This window comes from Pseudophryne corroboree, chromosome 8 (genome assembly GCF_028390025.1).
Source record: "Pseudophryne corroboree isolate aPseCor3 chromosome 8, aPseCor3.hap2, whole genome shotgun sequence".
NCBI classification, from domain to species: Eukaryota; Metazoa; Chordata; class Amphibia; order Anura; family Myobatrachidae; genus Pseudophryne; species Pseudophryne corroboree.
This window is the reverse complement of record NC_086451.1, coordinates 67,377,249-67,397,417: the sequence shown is the minus strand read 5'-3', so window position 1 is coordinate 67,397,417 and position 20,169 is coordinate 67,377,249. Positions and strand designations below refer to the sequence as shown.

General features: G+C 46.3%; 1 protein-coding gene across 5 annotated transcripts in view; it reads left to right on the top strand.

Moving 5' to 3' along the window:
* The window catches only part of CACNA1F (calcium voltage-gated channel subunit alpha1 F), a 326,101-nt gene that overhangs the window by 42,672 nt on the left and 263,260 nt on the right, over window positions 1–20,169 (top strand). For all 5 annotated transcript variants that reach the window (XM_063936570.1, XM_063936571.1, XM_063936568.1 and 2 more), the window contains exons 9-11: window positions 5,609–5,712; window positions 9,323–9,483; window positions 17,587–17,668. In XM_063936570.1, the coding sequence (XP_063792640.1) occupies window positions 5,609–5,712; window positions 9,323–9,483; window positions 17,587–17,668 (347 nt within the window). The remainder of the gene's footprint in view (window positions 1–5,608; window positions 5,713–9,322; window positions 9,484–17,586; window positions 17,669–20,169) is intronic.

The window sequence follows — 20,169 nt, the reverse complement described above, 5'->3', positions numbered from 1 at the left end:
GTGGACAACTGGGAAGCAGACTTCCTCAGCAGACACGACCTACACCCGGGAGAGTGGGGACTTAATCAGGAAGTCTTCGCACAGATTACAAGTCGGTGGGAACTGCCACAGGTGGACATGATGGCATCCCGCCTCAACAAAAAGCTACAGAGGTATTGCGCCAGGTCAACAGACCCTCAGGCGATAGCTGTAGATGCCCTGGTGACACCGTGGGTGTTCCAGTCGGTCTATGTATTTCCTCCTCTTCCTCTCATACCCAAGGTGCTGAGGATAATAAGAAAAAGAGGAGTGAGAACAATACTCATTGTTCCAGATTGGCCACGAAGGACTTGGTATCCAGATCTGCAAGAAATGCTCACAGAGGACCCGTGGCCTCTTCCTCTAAGACAGGACTTGTTGCAACAGGGGCCCTGTCTGTTCCAAGACTTACCGCGGCTGCGTTTGACGGCATGGCGGTTGAACGCCGGATCCTAGCAGAGAAAGGCATTCTGGATGAGGTCATTCCTACGCTGATAAAGGCTAGGAAGGACATGACAGCTCAAAATTATCACTGTATATGGCGAAAATATGTTGCTTGGTGTGAAGCCAGGAATACTCCTATGGAGGAATTCAAACTGGGCCGTTTCCTTCACTTCCTACAGTCCGGAGTGAATTTGGGACTAAAATTGGGTTCCATTAAGGTCCAGATTTCGGCCCTATCCATTTTCTTTCAAAAAGAGTTGGCTTCTCTGCCTGAAGTTCAGACGTTTGTAAAGGGTGTGCTGCATATTCAGCCCCCTTTTGTGCCTCCAGTGGCACCTTGGGATCTTAACGTGGTGTTGAGTTTCCTGAAATCCCACTGGTTTGAACCACTCAAAACGGTGGAGTTGAAATATCTCACGTGGAAGGTGGTCATGCTATTAGCCTTGGCTTCGGCTAGGCGTGTGTCAGAGTTGGCGGCTTTGTCACATAAAAGCCCCTATCTGGTTTTCCATGCGGATAGAGCAGAATTGCGGACCCGTCCACAATTCCTACCGGAAGTGGTTTCATTCTTTCATATAAACCAACCTATTGTGGTGCCTGTGGCTACTACTGACTTGGAGGATTCCGAGTTACTTGATGTGGTCAGGGCTTTGAAGGTTTATGTAGCCAGAACGGCTAGGGTCAGGAAAACAGAGTCTTTGTTTATCCTGTATGCTTCCAACAAGCTTGGTGCTCCTGCTTCAAAGCAAACTATTGCTCGCTGGATTTGTAACACGATTCAGCAGGCTCATTCTGCAGCTGGATTGCCGCTGCCAAAATCAGTTAAGGCCCATTCCACTAGGAAGGTGGGCTCTTCTTGGGCGGGTGCCCGAGGGGTCTCGGCATTACAGCTTTGCCAAGCGGCTACTTGGTCAGGTTCAAACACTTTTGCAAAGTTCTACAAGTTTGATACCCTGACTGAGGAGGACCTTGTGTTTGCTCAATCGGTGCTGCAGAGTCATCCGCACTCTCCCGCCCGTTTGGGAGCTTTGGTATAATCCCCATGGTCCTTACGGAGTCCCCAGCATCCACTAGGACGTTATAGAAAATAAGATTTTACTTACCGGTAAATCTATTTCTCGTAGTCCGTAGTGGATGCTGGGCGCCCGTCCCAAGTGCGGACTTCTTCTGCAATACTTGTATATAGTTATTGCTTCAATAAGGGTTAAGTTATGGTTGCATCAGGGTTGGACCTGATGCTCTGTTTTTTGTCATACTGTTAACTGGTTGTTATCACATGTTATACGGTGTGATTGGTGTGGCTGGTATGAATCTTGCCCTGGATTACCAAAATCCTTTCCTTGTACTGTCAGCTCTTCTGGGCACAGTTTCTCTAACTGAGGTCTGGAGGAGGGGCATAGAGGGAGGAGCCAGTGCACACCAGAACCTAAATTCTTTCTTAAAGTGCCCATGTCTCCTGCGGAGCCCGTCTATTCCCCATGGTCCTTACGGAGTCCCCAGCATCCACTACGGACTACGAGAAATAGATTTACCGGTAAGTAAAATCTTATTTTTCCTCATTAATAAGACACTTCAATTGTTGTATGCACCAGTTGCGTACCACCCAACATTCCTGGCACTTGGGTCATGACGGCAAGGCCTGTATCCACAAATAATGACTTATGGCCCGATTCAAGTACGCTAATGCAGCTGCAAGTGCAATTTTCTCCGCAACGGAACTGCAGATATCAGCAAGTGAAGCTGCCGCCCACTGGAGGAACCGCAACTCATTCGTAATTGCGTACACATATACGCAGCCTATGGCCCTCATTCCGAGTTGATCACTCGCTAGCTACTTTTAGCAGCCGTGCAAACGCATAGTCGCCGCCCACGGGGGAGTGTAATTTCGCTTTGCAGGAGTGCGAACGCCTGTGCAGAAGAGCGGCAGCAAACACATTTTGTGCAGAACAAGACCAGCCCTGTAGTTACTTATTCTGTGCGATGATTTCTGCGACGAATGATGCGGTAATGACGTCAGATACCCGCCCAGCAAACGCCAGGCCACTCCTGCGTTTTTCCAAACACTCCCAGAAAACGGTCAGTTGCCACCCACAAACGCCCTCTTCCTGTCAATCTCCTTGCGATCGGCTGTGCGACTGAAAGCGTTGCTAGATGCAAAACCACAAAGCTCTTTGTACCCGTACGCCGTTCGTGCGCATTGCGGTGCATACGCATGCGCAGTTTTGCCATTTTTAACTGATCGCTACGCAGCGAACAATGGAAGCTAGCGATCAACTCGGAATGAGGGCCTGTATGCAAGAACCAGGAACATCGGACTGAAGGGTAGACCTGAAGCTACGCAGACTGTCACCCAGATTCAGTTTGGGAATATTCATTAGAATTGGTCAAACTTGAATAGTATTTGGATGCGTTTATTTCAGTGCGACAGTGCAGCGGTGTACTTGTAAGGCCTGATTCCGATTTGTATGCAATGCCGATGTTCATGCAACTGAGCGATTATCGGTAGACTGCGCCACGATTGCACTGCGCACGGGCCAAAATACCTTTGCGATGCCACTCGCAGTGAGAATTTAAATTCATAGTGATTGACAAGAAGGGTCCATTTGGGGGATGTAAGGGGGTGATGTAGCAGAAATGCGGGTGTCACGGCTATTTTGGGGCGTGTATCTGCCTTCAGCATCATGTAAGTAGAGAAACACGGTGCTACTGCCGTGGCCAGTCTGCGTGACCATAGACTCTCTTGAGAAATCGATGTTCCTTGTTCCTGTGTTGATGCTGTGTATCTATATGCAGTTACTGAGGACCTTACATAACTCCGATGGGCGTCTCTATTCTTTTATGGGCGGCTGCTTTACTTGGGATGATTAGCAAGTCTGTAGCTGTGTAAGCTGTGCAAGTAGCTGTGTAGGCTGTGCATGCAAATCGCAATCGGGCTGGGAATGTACTAAGCAGTGATAAAAGCGGAGAAGTGAGCCAGTGGAGAAGTTGCCCATGACAACCAATCAGCTGCCCTGTATACTTTTATAGTATGCAAATTATAAATGTTACGTCAATGCTGATTGGTTGCCATGGGCAAATTCTCCACTGGCTAACTTCTCCACTTTTTCACTGCTTAGTACATGTCCTCCGTCTCCCTTATTAAGAGACAATCGGGGTGATTCAGACCTGATCGTAGATGTGCTAAATTTAGCACATCTACGATCAGCTTCCCTGACATGCGGGGTGGACGCCCAGCACAGGGGTAGTCCGCCCAGCATGTCAGGGCCGACCCACCCGCACAAGTACAAAAAGCATCGCACAGCGCACTGGCAGGGAGCTACCCGTCGCTCTCCGGGTCACAACGGCTGCGTGTGACGTCACGCAGCCGCCGTGGCCCGCCCCCCACACGGTCCGCACACTCCTGCATTGCCCGGACCGCGCCCCCTAAACGGCAGCCGAACGCTGCTGGCCCGCCCCCTCCCACCCAGCGACCGCCTCTGCCTTTCAATCAGGCAGAGGCGATCGCCGGCGCATTGCGCAGTACAGGCCTGAACGCTGCTGTGCGAAAACGCACAGGACCGATCAGGTCTGAGTTAGCCCTAATGAGTGATGGATCTAGATTTCCCTTCTCCTCTTCCATCCCCCACCCACAAATAACACCCACCATACACAATAATCTACTTCCATAGACATTTATCTGTGTCATGCATTTTTGCGGACTCTTCCAAATGGGACCCATGACTAGCCTACTAAAAGTAGCCCTTACAATATAATTATTATTATTATTATTATCCTTTGTTGATATGGCGCCACAAGGGATCCGCAGCGCCCAATTACAGAGTATATAAACAAATAAGCAATACAAGAAAACAGTGACTTACAGTTCAAGACAATGGGGCTAATTCAGATCTGATCGGTGCTGTGCATGTTCGCGCAGCAGCGAGGAGGCCTGAACTGCGCATGAGCTGGCGCCACTGTGCGCCGGCGCATGCCAGACAGCCGATGGCTGTCTTTAGCTAGCGATCGCCTGCCTGATTGACAGTCAGAGGCGGTCGCTGGGCGGGAGGGGGCAGGATGGTGGTGTAGCGCCGCCATTTAAGGGGTGTGGTCTGGCCAACGCAGGCGTGGCCGGACCATGCTGGGGGCGTCACATGCAGCCGCTGCGAGCCGGGCAGCGTCGAGTAGCTCCCGGCCAGCGCGCAGGAGCTGTGCTGACCGGGAGCTACTCCTGAAGTACAAAACCATCGCCGCTGTGCGATGCTTTTGTACTTCTGCGACGGGGCAGGGACTGACATGCCCTGTGCTGGGCGTCCTCCCCCCTTCCCCCATGCGCCGCATGTCAGTGTGCTTGATCGTAGTTGTGCTAAATTTAGCACAGCTACGATTAACTCTGAATTACCCCCAATATAGGACAGGTATAAGGCATCTGCAGACGACACTGACATAAGTATCCGGATGGCAAAAAAACACTGGATTTGTTGCCATCGAAGAGAGTACTGAAAAGAATATAGGATAAGTAAGAGAAGGATAGGCACATGAGGAAAGAGGGCCCTGCACGTGAAAGCTTACATTCTAAAGGGGAGGGAAATCTCTCCATTGTCTCCTATCTGCCCCCTGTGTGCCTCTCCATGTGTTAGCCCTTCTCGACTCTGCCACTCACTTTATATCTTGTTTGTCCCTCTTATTCCTTCCCTGTACTGGCATTATAACATAAGGTTTGCATTGGTTCTTGCCACTGCTTCCAGTATTGCTAAATCGTTGCTGCATTTAAGGAATACCTGAGGGCTACCTGTATTCTTTACAATGTTCCGCCACCCAGCTGTGGCCTCTGTGTGGGTGGCAGTAGCGAATGAGTTTTGGTTTGCAGGACTGTCTGTGAAGTGAAAAAATTTAGGGGCAGAGCCAGGGAGTGAGCGTGATGTTAAACATAAAGATGGTGCGTTTCAGTATGAGGAAAGATCCGCCTGCACACTTGCCTTTCTATGTCTGTAGATTGACTTGCACCCACCCTAAAATACCAGCCACCATCTAGTGTACAGTCTCTAGTTTAGTGAATAACTGTATCTGTCATATTTCTCATAAGTAACATTTCGTATATGTTTGTGTGTCCCCACCTACAGTAAGCGGATAATGTCTACGTATAATTCCTTCTCTTATTTGTCTCCAGATGCAGGATGCCATGGGCCACGAGCTTCCCTGGGTTTACTTCGTCAGCCTGGTTATTTTCGGGTCATTCTTCGTTCTAAACCTTGTACTGGGTGTGTTGAGTGGGTGAGTGCTCGTATTTTCTGGAGATACAGAAATGTGTGTATCAGTCTGAGATTAGACATCCAAAATATTGTTTTCCCCATGAGAAGATAAGAACTTGAATGTTTCTTATGGCTAAGGGTCAATGTAACATTTTATTCTGTTGAGCATTCCCTTTAAATATATAATTATATAATTTATATTTATGAACTTTGTTTTATATAGAGGTGTGTTTTACTATGACAACGCAGTTTTTCACGATCAGTGTGACATATATGCCCCTGTTATATGCAGCCTTGTCATTACTGCCACATCACTGATCACCTGATATACTCTGTGCTGCTGGGGCCCCTGCTCCTTCCACTGTAAAGCTCTCAGTCTGTGGCTTCCTGCTGACTCCATCCCCTCCTCACATCATATCAGTGCTCCTTCTGCTATACAACTCTGTCCTTACTGACACATGACCATCCACATATATCATGTGTAGGCACACTGTGCTGATGAGTTGGTACGTCTAAGCATGTCACATGATCATGGTTTGGTGAATCAGGTTCAGTATGACATCCCGGTGGTCAGGATGACGGCAGTCACATGACCGACATCAGCATCCAAACACTGAAGATCCCGACATCGGAAGGGGGAAGTATTTTTACTCTCCCCTAACCATCTGGGGGTGCCAGCTAGGGTTAACCCTCCGGGGGCGGCGGCTAGGGCTAACCCTCGCGGGGAGTGTCGGCTAGGGCTAACCACTCCCCCTAGTGCCTAACCCCAACACCCAACACCCAGTCCCTAAACTGTTCCCCAATTCTTACCTTCGGGATGTCGGCTGTCGGTGTTCCAGTGCCACCGGCATCCCGGTGAATCCTGGTGCATTACATTGTGTCATGTTTCTTCATTCTGACTATAGTACACTACTTTCTTGCATGTAAAAATACTTTTTTTCAATAAATACATATAAAACCCAGAAAATAAGAGTAGATGTTAAGATTTGATAATTAGAGGCTAAAGTTTAACAAATATGACTAATCTCTAAAAGCCGGGACTATCCCTGGAATTCAGGAGAGTTGCCAACTACTGTAGGCTACCCATAATACCACTCTCCTGAAATAATCTGTGCTCCTGTGAACATTCCAGTAATCTGCTCCAACACAGGTACACATACAGTAGATACATTGGGGGAGATTCAATTGTTTGAAAAGTCAGTTGGGTGTTTGTTTTTCCTATATCATAGACGAGTCTGGGACTGAGGGTCGACAGCACAAAGGTCGACACACCTTAGGTCGACGCCAATTGGTCGACATGGACAAAAGGTCGACATGGACAAAAGGTCGACAGGAACAAGGTCGACATGGAAAAAAGGTCGACATGAGTTTTTTATGTTTTTTTGTGTGTCATTTTCTTCGTAGAGTGACTGGGAACCCCAATTAGTGCACCGCGTCCCCTCGCATGGCTTGCTTCGCTCGCCATGCTTCGGGCATGGTGCCTTCGCTCCGCTACCGCTTCGCTCAGCACACTTTACCATTCCAATCGTAGTCCACGTGGATCGTTAAGTATGAAAAGGTTCAAAAAAAGAAAAAAATCGTGAAAAACTCATGTCGACCTTTTTCCATGTCGACCTTGTTCCCGTCGACCTTTTGTCCATGTTGACCTTTTGTCCATGTCGACCTAAGGTGTGTCGACCAATTGGCGTCGACCTAAGGTGTGTCGACCTTTGTGCTGTCGACCTGGAGTCCGGATACCATCATAGACAGGAAAAAGCAGACACCCAACCGACTTTTCAAACATTTGAATTCCCCCCATAGAATTTGACAGATGAGCAGTGAAATAAGACTGATAACAAGATGGTTCTCTGACCAAAGCCAAACACAAAAATAGTGTGTAATGCTGAATCAATGTCAGGGACTGGTGATGTCCACAATGTTCCCCAACTGTCAATGTAAATATTACCACTGTTCTTTGCTGTTGTACTGATTCCGTCTCTGTGCCAATTCCAGATGCCCATGATTTGTATATACTCAACCTACTTCATCCTCCTCCTGTGTTTCAATCTACTCTCACATCTGAATGCATACTGTATAGAGGTGGCTCGGAACCTGGCGCATGCAGTCAAGTGTGACACTATGACATTTAAATGTAACAGTGCAAAAAATACAAATTAGGATAATACTTTCCATTCTACCAGTTAGCTCGATCTCTACGCCCGTCAGGATGAAAGTTTAGTATAGAAAAGATAAAAAGGTAGAGAATATCCTCACAATTGTGTAATACGTTTTGCAATACTGTATTTATTACTACACAATAGTCCGTCCAATGGTGGTCATTCCGAGTTGTTCGCTCGCTAGCAGTTTTTAGCAGCCGTGCAAACGCTATGCCGCCCCCCACTGAGAGTGTATTTTAGCTTAGCAGAATTGCGAACGAAGGGATCGCAGAGCGGCTACAAAGTTATTTTGTGCAGTTTCTGAGTAGCTTCAAACCTACTCAGCGCTTGCGATCACTTCAGACCATTCAGTTCCTGATTTGATGTCACAAACACGCCCTGTGTTCGCCCAGCCACGCTTGCGTTTTTCCTGTCACGCCTGCGTATTTCCGAACACTCCCTGAAAACGGTCAGTTGACACCCAGAAACGCCCTCTTCCTGTCAGTCACTCTGCAGCTGCCTGTGCAACTGAAATGCATTGCTTGACCCTGTGTAACACTACATCGTTCGTTGTAATAGTACGCCGCACATGCGCATTTCGCCGCATACGCATGCGCAGAAGTGCCTTTTTTTGCCTGATCGCTGCACAGCGAACGAATGCAGCTAGCAATCAACTCGGAATGACCCCCAATGTCCATAAAACACAGATAATAGTGTATAATGGAGTCTTTACCAGAAATGGTGAATCTAAGGCATAGAGCAGGGCTGCGATCGCTTGTGCAGCCTTGCTATGCTAAAAAAGTTTTATGCAGAACAAGACTAGCCCTGCAGTTACTTACCCTGTGCGATGGATCCAGCGATAAAGGTCCCGGAATTGACGTCAGATACCCACCCTCCAAACGCCTGGACACGCCTGCGTTCGGATCTCCACGTCCGGAAAACGGTGAATATCCGCCCCGGAACGCCTCCCCGCTGTCAGTCTTCTTGCGATCGCGCTAGCGATCACTTTCTTCTTTCTTCTGGTGGTTGCCCGGTGACGGCTGTCGCTGGGCAACGACGCGCGTGCGCATTGTGGGCGCTGCGCATTTCTGACCCGTTCACACCGCAGCGATGAACCGCAGCATGCGAACGGGTCGGAATGACCCCCTTTATGTGGACTGAGGCTCCGGAACCCCACAGACCCAGCACCTGCTGTTGCCAACCTCTGGCCCTGACGCCTCCAATTGAAGATAGCTGCACTCAACAGCCTAACTGGAAGAAAGGAGAGTATTATTCTGATTTGTATTTTTCACCCCGTCACGATTTATATATGCATTTGTCACACTTGACTACTATAGTGCATGCGCCAGAGTCCTATTCACCACTATATGCATTCCGTTAGCAATTAGGTTCTAGAGTGGAACCAAGGATTAGGACCAGGCTGTTACATATCATTTAAGACAGCGCCAATCTAGTGTTTCCACCAATTAAACTACTCCCAAATCTGTTCACTCACAGAGAGTTCTCAAAGGAGAGAGAGAAAGCCAAGGCCAGGGGTGACTTCCAGAAGCTGAGGGAGAAGCAGCAAATGGAGGAGGATCTAAAGGGCTATCTAGACTGGATCACACAGGCTGAGGACATTGAGCCAGAAAGGGATGAAACGGACGAAAGACACAACCGTGAGTATCAGAGAACAAAGATTTGTAAGGTACTGTAGCATATGAATTCAATGCAAATATGTTTTTCCTGTGTTGGTAAAGCATTCCGCTCACCTCCACTACCACCACCTCACTTTATAAACCACACCATTCCCTGGAGGTACTGTGAGGGACTCATTTTTATTTCTCCTTAAAGACTAATCCCACCTATAACTCAAAACTCTGTTTTCATTTCAGTTAAGCTTAAATGCAAAATATAACTTCTTTGTGCTTTGGTAATGCATCCAATCCTGCATGCCCATAGCTTCTGCCACAGTGAAGGTAGGCTGCCTTCATTCTTGTATGCAGTCTGTTGTCGAAGTGCAACATATTGTTTGTACCGTTTGATAGAAGACAGCTGCTGCCTCGGCAGAAATTAGAAATGCTTCCATGGACTGCGGCAGACATTGGGCAGTTCTGACAAGGCAGCTCTTCACTCCTGAGAAGGCAGCTCTTCACTCCTGACAAGGCAGCTCTTCACTCCTGACAAGGCAGCTCTTCACTCCTGACAAGGCAGCTCTTCACTCCTGAGAAGGCAGTTCTTCACTCCTGACAAGGCAGCTCTTCACTCCTGACAAGGCAGCTCTTCACTCCTGACAAGGCAGCTCTTCACTCCTGAAAAGCAGCTTTTCACTCCTGAAAAGCAGCTTTTCACTCCAGATAAGGCAGTTCTTCACTCCAGATAAGGCAGTTCTTCACTCCTGACAAGGCAGCTCTTCACTCCTGAAAAGGCAGTTCTTCACTCCTGACAAGGCAGCTCTTCACTCCTGAGAAGGCAGTTCTTCACTCCTGACAAGGCAGCTCTTCACTCCTGAGAAGGCAGTTCTTCACTCCTGAGAAGGCAGTTCTTCACTCCTGACAAGGCAGCTCTTCACTCCTGACAAGGCAGCTCTTCACTCCTGAGAAGGCAGTTCTTCACTCCTGAGAAGGCAGCTCTTCACTCCTGACAAGGCAGCTCTTCACTCCTGAGAAGGCAGTTCTTCACTCCTGACAAGGCAGCTCTTCACTCCTGAGAAGGCAGTTCTTCACTCCTGAGAAGGCAGTTCTTCACTCCTGACAAGGCAGCTCTTCACTCCTGACAAGGCAGCTCTTCACTCCTGAAAAGCAGCTTTTCACTCCTGAAAAGCAGCTTTTCACTCCAGATAAGGCAGTTCTTCACTCCAGATAAGGCAGTTCTTCACTCCTGATAAGGCAGTTCTTCACTCCTGACAAGGCAGCTCTTCACTCCTGAGAAGGCAGTTCTTCACTCCTGACAAGGCAGCTCTTCACTCCTGAGAAGGCAGTTCTTCACTCCAGAGAAGGCAGTTCTTCACTCCTGACAAGGCAGCTCTTCACTCCTGATAAGGCAGTTCTTCACTCCAGATAAGGCAGTCCTTTACTCCTAACAAGGCAGCTTTTCACTCCTGACAAGGCAGCTTTTCACTACTGATAAGGCAGTCCTTCACTCCTGACAAGCAGCTCTTCACTCCTAACAAGGTAGCTCTTCACTCCTGACAACACAGTTCTTGACTCCTGACAAGGCAGCTTTTCGCTACTGACAAGGCAGCTCTTCACTCCTGACAAGGCAGCTCTTCACTCCTGACAAGGCAGCTCTTCACTCCTGATAAGGCAGTTCTTCACTCCAGATAAGGCAGTCCTTTACTCCTAACTAAGGCAGCTTTTCACTCCTGACAAGGCAGCTTTTCACTACTGATAAGGCAGTCCTTCACTCCTGACAAGCAGCTCTTCACTCCTGACAAGACAGCTCTTCACTCCTGACAAGGCAGCTCTTCACTCCTGACAAGGCAGCTCTTCACTCCTGATAAGGCAGCTTTTCACTCCAGATAAGGCAGTCCTTTACTCCTAACAAGGCAGCTTTTCACTCCTGACAAGGCAGCTTTTCACTACTGATAAGGCAGTCCTTCACTCCTGACAAGCAGCTCTTCACTCCTGACAAGACAGTTCTTCACTCCTGACAAGGCAGCTCTTCACTCCTGACAAGGCAGCTCTTCACTCCTGACAAGGCAGCTCTTCACTCCTGATAAGGCAGTTCTTCACTCCTGACAAGGCATCTATTCACCCCTGACGAGGCCTCTTTCCACCCTTGATGAGGCAACTTTTCCCTCCTTACCAGGCAACATGCTGCCGGCAGAAGCAAAAATACGTTTTTTTTATTTTTATTTGTTGAATGTTTATTTCCTTCAACTAGTTCTGGAATTTTTGTTAGAAATAAATAAAATAAACATCTGAAGACTTGTTTGGAAGCAACTATAACTCTTGTATCAACTTGTAACTTCAGGTGAGAGCTATAACATTTTATTTTTCTGAGTGCCAGAACTTTTTTCATGAGTATGGGCATATTTGTTTTCTGAGTACAGGCACCTTTTTTCTTGAGTACTGGTGCCTTCTTTAGTTGAGTACTGGTACCTTTTTTTACCTGAGTACTGGTGCCTTCGTTACCTGAGTGCCGGCACGAGTTTTCCTGAGTACCAGCACCTGTTTTCCTGAGTACCGTCACCTGTTTTCCTGAGTACTCAGGCAACGTTATTTGATTGGATATAATAAAAAAATGTTAAAAGCAGGAAGTGGAGACAGAGGATGGAACACTGTATTTATAGCTTATTAAGTCTGCGAGTAGAAATGCATTGACTATCAAGTTCATTTGGTACCCATAGCATGCCTGGTACATATGAAAATAGAATTTTGAAAAAAATAAATAAAACCTTTTATTGCCTTTAATATTATAGCAAATTATTGAAATACTTACATATACCTTTTAAGAGGATGATGACCTTGAGGCAACACCTTTTGTAGCTGGTACTCCCCCTCTCTCCATATACCACTGAGGGGGGAGTCTGCTCCTGGGACGTCTTGTTTTGTATAGAAAATGCAAGAATGGCTGTTTATTATTAAATAGGATGTGATCCACACCCCAGGTACTAAAAAGCAATGCTTAGTAAATAAGCACCAGCGAGAAGAGAAGAGTTGGTAGGGGGGATTACCCAGAGGGTCTAGAACTTCCCCTGCCTACCCTAGGGATCATTATTATCATTATTATAATTTATACAGCACTGTACAGAGAATATATGTCATTCATATTAGTCCCTGCCCCTTTGGAGTTTACAGTGTATATTCTCTAATGTACAAGAGCGCTCACACACATACACACGTACCAGAGGTCCCAGGGGAAACCCATGAAACACAGTGAGAAGATACAAACTCCCCACAGATAAGGTACTGGAGAGTGCTAACCACTTTGCCACCGTGCTGCAGGGATGTGGGGGTCCGGACTATAAGAAAGCCCTACATTTAGTCTAATGTGTTCTGTTTACTTTTAAAACCCCTTCTCTGACCTCCTTATTTCTGAGCAGGGTTCCTCAGTGTTTTTGCATTAGAAGAGGCCAAGAAAACTTTCATTCATCTGTTGGATCTCTGTCCATTTGTCTAACATAATCACCTTTGGTTATTGTACGTTTTGTCCTCTCAATCACAAATCATGTCTTGTTCAGTGTTGCCATATATTTCTTGTGCACAATGTCTGTTTTTCGCGTGCAATGTCCGTCTGTCTCTTACATACAGGCGTCACTCTGGCCGACTTGACGTGCAGGAGGAAAGGGAGACTTCAGTGGTTAATGCATCCTAACCATTCCTCAGAAACCCACAGTAACTCTCTGGCTTGTGTATTCAGTGACTTGTAGCCTATTTGTATCTAGTCCGTAGTACCTCCCAAAGGACTGTGGCCTGGGACTCCACAGGCCCCTTTCCTGGCCAGTGACACGTGACGTGAGCCTGCCTGTACTGTGTTGTGCTGTGGCAGTGTTGGTGAATAGCTGTATCTCTAGATGTAGTTTTGTGAGAAGATAGTAAGTTGGGGGAAAGAAAATAAAGTGCCCTGAAAATCTCAATATGTAAAAATGGGTACAGATTTAGCCCCCTGTCTGCTGTACTACAGTGCAAGAAAGAGGACACACACAGAAAGAAACTACTCATAGACAGGTAAAAGAATGAGAGGCTGGGCACTTCATAATAGACATTTCACAGGGATGCGGTCAAGATCCCGCCGGACGGAATCCCGGCGGTCGAAATACCGACACCGGGATCCCGACCGGCACAATCCCTTTCATAGTCTCCCTCTGTGGGTGTCCACGACACCCATAGAGGGAGAATAAAATAGTGTGCCGAGCGTAGCGAGGCACCGTGCCCGCAGCGTAGTGAGCGCAGCAAGCCCGCAAGGGGCTGCGTTGCGCTTGCCCCGCTGTCGGGATTGTGCCGGTTGGGATCCCGGTGTCGGTAGTTCGACCGCCTGGATCTCGTCCGGTGGTATTTCGTACTGATCCCATTTCACATTACATTTGTTGATTGAAGTTAGATATTTTTGTAAGCAAGCAATTTTTAAACTGGTTTACATTCCACTAAATAATTTTCACAACATATATAATGAGGTTAGGCAATTGAATGTCACAATACACAATATACATACCTTCCAACTGTACCTTTTTAGCAGGTACAGTACCTTTTTTTATGGTCTGTACTGATTTAATAGGAAAAGGGGCGTGGCCACGCCCCCTTTCCTAATTTGTACCGATTTTTATGTGTGAAATGTTGGAGGGTATGAATCTACAATCTAAAAGGTGAAGGGCTAACAGACCGGGGTGACACAGAAGGGATAGACAGTGAGCGTAGACAAGAGGGTTAGGAGGAGAGTTAGCTGGGTTCGGTTAAGAAGTGGGTCTTGATTGAGCCCATTTGAAATTTTGTAGATAGGGGGAGGTAGAGAATTCCAGAGATAGGAGCAGCACATGCAAAATCTTGTTGGCAGGAGTGGGAGGAGGTAATCAGTTGGCAGGAGAACCAGCATGCATTAGCGGAGTGAAGAGGAAAGGTGGGAGTGTAAAGAGAGATAAGGTCAGAGATGTAAGAGGGAGAAGAGTGGGCAAGTGATTTGTAGGTGAGTGTGAGAAGCTTAAATTGGATCCTGAATATGAAGTGAAGGTCCTGCAAGAGAGGGGAGGTGGACGTAGTACGTTTGGTGAGGAAGATGAGCCGGGCTGCAGCATTGAGGATAGATTGGAGTGGAGAGAGGTGTTTGACAGAGAGGCCAGATAGGAAGAGATTACAGTAGTCCAATCTGGAGCTGACCAGTGAGTGGATGAGTGTCTTAGTAGCATCCCATGTGAGAAAGGCTCTGATCGATGGAGATGTTTTTGAGATGGAAATGGCAGGTTTGTGGGAGGTACTGAATGTGTGGTTTGAAGGAGAGGGAGGAGTCAAGGATTATTTCAAGCTAGCGCAATTGGAGGCTAGAGGAGATAGTAGTGCCATCAATGGATAATGAAATTGTGGGAGGTGAGGTTATGTGGGTGGGAGGGAAGATGATATCCCAAAAACTTACTTTATGAAACACCCACTGGAGTTGCAAGTAATAGGAAACCTGATTGGTTATGTGGCTTACTGTATATAGATTTTGATTGGAGGAGGATTGAGACAGCAGCATGGATGAGCCTGGCGGAGCAGAAAGGGCTTCTGCCCCCAGACTGCAGGTCTAGTAGTCCCCTGAATCACTATTATCTCTGCTGCCGGCCGTGCCTACTTATATTCTATTAAATGTGCCTAATAGCCTGATGTGTGCCCTTGGCCTCTTATTGTTCACTATAAGCTAGTAAAAATTGTTGGGCATTAAAAGGATGAAACTAAGTCACCTCTGTGTCAGCTAACTCGGGGCCTGATTCAGGGATGGACGCAGGGAGGCTTCTGAGGGAAAAAGACGTTTCCTGACACCATTGCAGGATCCAAAGCTGTGTCCTAAGATGCAAGATCATTGGCCATTCGAGTAATCCTGAGGTTGGCACTCCCAGAAATCAGGGGGTGGCACAATCTCATTTTCTGTAAAGGGGACCACCTCTGCCCCTACCACACCTCCAGGGGGCATTGCCTGCGATGAAGATGGACCCATTCTACAGGCACCCCACCTTAAGAGATGTTTAAAAATCATCAAATTTGCATACGTCTCTGATTTAGGCCCTTTATTCTTACAAAGAAAGTTAATGTTCTTTTTAGCTATGTCTCATAGTTGCAATTATTGAACAGTTCAATCCTTTTAGATTTACATCGTTCTCAGGTCCTGTTCTTCTTAACCATCTGTGGCTTGCAAGAGTTTGTGGAACTAAAAGCCCCAGCATGTTCTGGTGGTTGAGGTGACACAATACATGGAGGGCCACAGCTTGATCATATGGCCTTTTTCTGCTGACATAATTACATTTATTAAAGAAACCCAGTAATTCTAAATCAACAGTGCAATGGATCTCTTTACTGAAAATTCATATTGTTAGCAGCAGATGATTGCAGGTGATTCATGATGAATATAAAAAATATTTTTATTGTGCAGCAAATCTTGCAGGCTCCTCCAAGCAGCAACACTCCTCAGCTGTCACTTCCTAGTAGTTTCCTGGTTTTTTTTTTTAAACTTTATTAATAACTTAACAAATGCGTACAGTGCAGCCTATTTCCCCTTCACTATAAGCCCGTAAAGCGCTGTTATTTTTCCCCAAATCTATTTTTTTTCCCTGTTACTGGTCTCCAGGCTCCAACAATACAAACTTGTACCCCCTGGGCTCGCTTTTGCACATCACGCTTAGGGCATGAAGGCTTGCTTCACTTGCCATGCTTCGGGCACGGTGGCTCGCTTCTTACTGTATGGCAAACACTGGGATACTCTGTTTGCTGAATGGTAATCGCTGGGATGCTCCAGTTCCGTTATATGCAAGTAATCTATTTGCATCTTTCCAAACTTGGTGCTTACTTGAACAAGATAAACTAGACCAATGTGTGAAAATATTTCTATCTGCGGTCTCAATTCTCATTGGTCCACACACATCCATGTGCACCAATCCCATAGTCTTGTCCATTTCATCATCTGGTAACTTTAGTCTGTCATTGAACAATGGAAGTGGCCAAACTGAACAATTATCTTGCTGCTGATACTCCAAGCATGGGATATGTCAAATATAGATGGTGGCTATATTGGCAGATGATTACAAGTTGGTAGGTGCAAAGCTGATTTGAGCAGGGAGGTTAGTCTACACATTGATTCCAATTAATGTTTTATTAAAGATAACAGGATACAGGTATCAATCTCTCAAGTACTATACAGACATACAGCAGTATGATGCTTCAATAGCAGACCATGGGTCTAAATGCAGACCCTTTTGTAGAGCCAAGTAAACAATGTGCACCTGCAGACTAATCATCCGGACCTTTAAGCGTGGTGATTCAGACATATGATGTTATTGAGGCTGATAAGTCATGCACAATAACACAGATGTGATGTTATTGTTGCTGATGAGTCAGGCACTATAACACTCAGTAAGAGATAGCTTGTAGCATTTAGCCATTTAACTACATGTCAACAGGCTAGACATACTATTACGGGTAGTATCCTATTAGCAGTGGTACTTTACCTATGCTAATACGGTCGCCAGGGTCTACCCTATTAGTCCTGATGCTGGAGTTTATCGGGGATTATGCTTCGGGTGCCTCAGGCACCCAAAGCATAATTTGCAATAAGTGGACTTCCAGGGCCGCGATAACATATGGGATCGGGAGCAGGTCCGTTTTCGGCCAATCAAAATGGCCTCTGATTGCATACCATGATAATGACCATCGGTCAAAAATCAGGATATCCAGCAGTTTTGATACGCCGAAAACGGATCGCCTCTAACTCTCTGCACATGTTACACCTGCCTCACCTGCAGTGCACATGGTTTTGCCTATTAGAGGAAGATTTTGCTTTTGCAATCAACCTTTATACAATAAGATAGGACCACCAGGGGTTTATCATAACACAAGTTTATGGCATTTTAGGTTCACCCTGTCAATGACCCTATACACACACAATAATAGATACTCAGAATTGCATCCTATATTGATAAAATTATAAATGGTGATTCGCAATTGGTCAAAGTTTGTGGGTAAGGCTGTAAATGTAGCTGGCAGTGAGGTATAGTGAGCGGTCATAGAGACATCCATGTAACAGCATGTTCTTAAAGCAATAAAATGTTTGTATGAATATATTATTTATTCCCATTGTTTGTGCATCATTCCCTGCAGCCAGCCTCCCCGCCAGTGAGACCACATCGCTCAACACTGAGAACCTAGATGATGAACATACCAACTGCTGCTCCCTATGCATGTGAGTTATTACATATTGGAATTCAATTGTTTGAAAAGTCGGTTGGGTGTCTGTTTTTTCTTGTCTATTAGATAGGAAAAAACAGACACCCAACTGACTTTTCAAACAATTGAATACCCCCCAATGTGTCTTCCTTTGACATATGTTGAAGATGTGTCGGGATCAATGTAGCCACAGTAAACCTGTGTAAGAACAGCAGCTCTCCAGCATAGATACCATTACTGTACTTCTGCTGTGCATCTCAATCTGCCAGCATGCATAGGTCTGTGTCTGCATTTGCAGCGGAGAAGTAAGGTTGGCCATCGGTCATCGATGGTAAACAACCCTTGATGGTTTCCTGCCAGTGGTCAATGGCTTTATAATTTATGGGAATGCCAGATGTTAATAAGCCCTACACATTTTTGTATTGCTCATACGCAACTAAGAACCATTGATATATTCTGCCAACGGCAAAAAAAAAACTTTGACCGTTGATGGTTACCCCATCGATGGACAACCCTATAGAGGAGCAGAAGTCTGCCCAAGAAGACAGGAGGAGTTGGGAGAAGTTGCCCAGTGCCTAGCCGTTCCTAATACATTACATGGTGGGCGCACTGGTGCTGCAGGTTTTTAGGAGCAGTGCAGAAAGTAGATTTAATTTTGCAGGATGCAGTTAATATACCGGCTGTTGAGATCCCGGCGTTCAAGAGATCGACGCTGGAATCTCGACGGCCGGTGAAATATTGACATACGGAATCTCGACCACCGCAGATTACTCCCATTCAGTTAGTTAGTCCACGCCAACAACCGAGTGGGAATATAACCTGAGGCGAGCGAGCCCGCAACGGGACTCGCTGCCGGGATTCTGACTGGTGGGGTGCTGCTGTCGGTATACTGACAGCCGGCATCCGGTCTGCCGGTAAAACATATGTATTTCACGCAAAATTCTGCATCAGCTGAGAGTTGGGGGACATTCAGTCCTGTACCTTTGACAAAACAGTCCCATGCATAGAAATAAAATAAATCCCGTTCATGTATCAGCTCCAGTGTCCAATTATTCTGGTGATTAAATGGAGCCATAAATGAGGCAAGAAGTATTTTAGAAGTAAGCAATTAGAAATAATAATTAAAGATAGTGGGTGGCGCTACAGTGCTAGGAAGTTAGGGTTACCTTTACTAAGATGGGAGTTCTATATAAGATGGGATGTTGCCCATAGCAACCAATCACATTCCAAGTATTATCTTCCAGAAGGTGCTAGATAAATAAGAAGTAGAATCTGACTGATTGCTATGGGCAATGCATTTATGTATTATGGAGGTGTCCCCGAGGGCAGAGTATAGGCACGCACCTTGATGCACCCTGGATGGAAAGCGCACTTCGGGGGGTGATTCTAGGAATAGACGCAGTCTAGCAGCACATTTGTTGCAGCTGCTACTGCTAAATTCTAGTGATACCACAGGAGGCATCTATAGAAAATAATTACCTCCTGCCGGCATCGCAGATCCGAGTGCTGCGTCCGAAGATGCGTCACAGCCATCTGAGTAAGCCTAAGAATGAGCACCAGAATTCCTTTGCCGGGCCAGGAAATCTGCATTGGAAGCCACAGACCCTGGCCTCAGCACCCCTACACAATAGGGCCGACCCTGTGTCAATCATACTGTGGCTTGGGGGCACCGCATGCAATCTCTCAACATCAGAGTTGTACACAAACCATCAGATGTGAGTACAACTCTAAATCAGGCCCTTTATAATTGAGGCTTGCTGTGTATAATGACTTATCATGTATCTATTATTACCATATGGACCCAAACTGGTCTTTACTGGACGTGGGTACAAATGTATCATTATTTCTATGAAATTACAGTGTGACTTTTCCTGCAGTGACGTGCGGTGAGGTCATTGGCTGGGGAGGCACTGGCTTCTTCTATATATATACCGTTTCACTGCCCACCCAGCAAAAGACTTAGCAGCGCTTATACTAGTATATTTACCTTGATTCAGTGATTGGTTTGACTATGCATACATATAAAAGGATTATAACGATTTATTACATATATAAAAACATTTTCAAATTTGCTTCAAGAAATGGCTTAATTTAGGACAATTAGTCAGTTAAGTGGTGTCCATTCCTATGTATACCCCTATAGCATTAGCATTAAGTCCAAACTTCTATGGTATTATCGCAGCTAGAGGATAGATTTTCCATCAAGTAAGTCCTGTATTCAGGTGTGGATCCTCAGAGAATGCGGCGTGGATATTCAGGTAAGAATTACGCTTGCTGCTTTAGGAACATAAGGTAAACCAAGGAGATGTGGAGATTCCGGAGTCAGTTCAGACACACTTGTATGCGATGTCCTCTTAGCCTGATGGGTGAGCCGATATGGAGGCCTGACGCATTTCCACTATGTCCTAACTGCAGCTTTGTCAAAGTGGAATTCTTAACTGAAAATCCAGCCACATGCTCTGAGGACCCACACCTGAATACAAGACTTAAGGGCCCTACACACTGAAAGATTACACT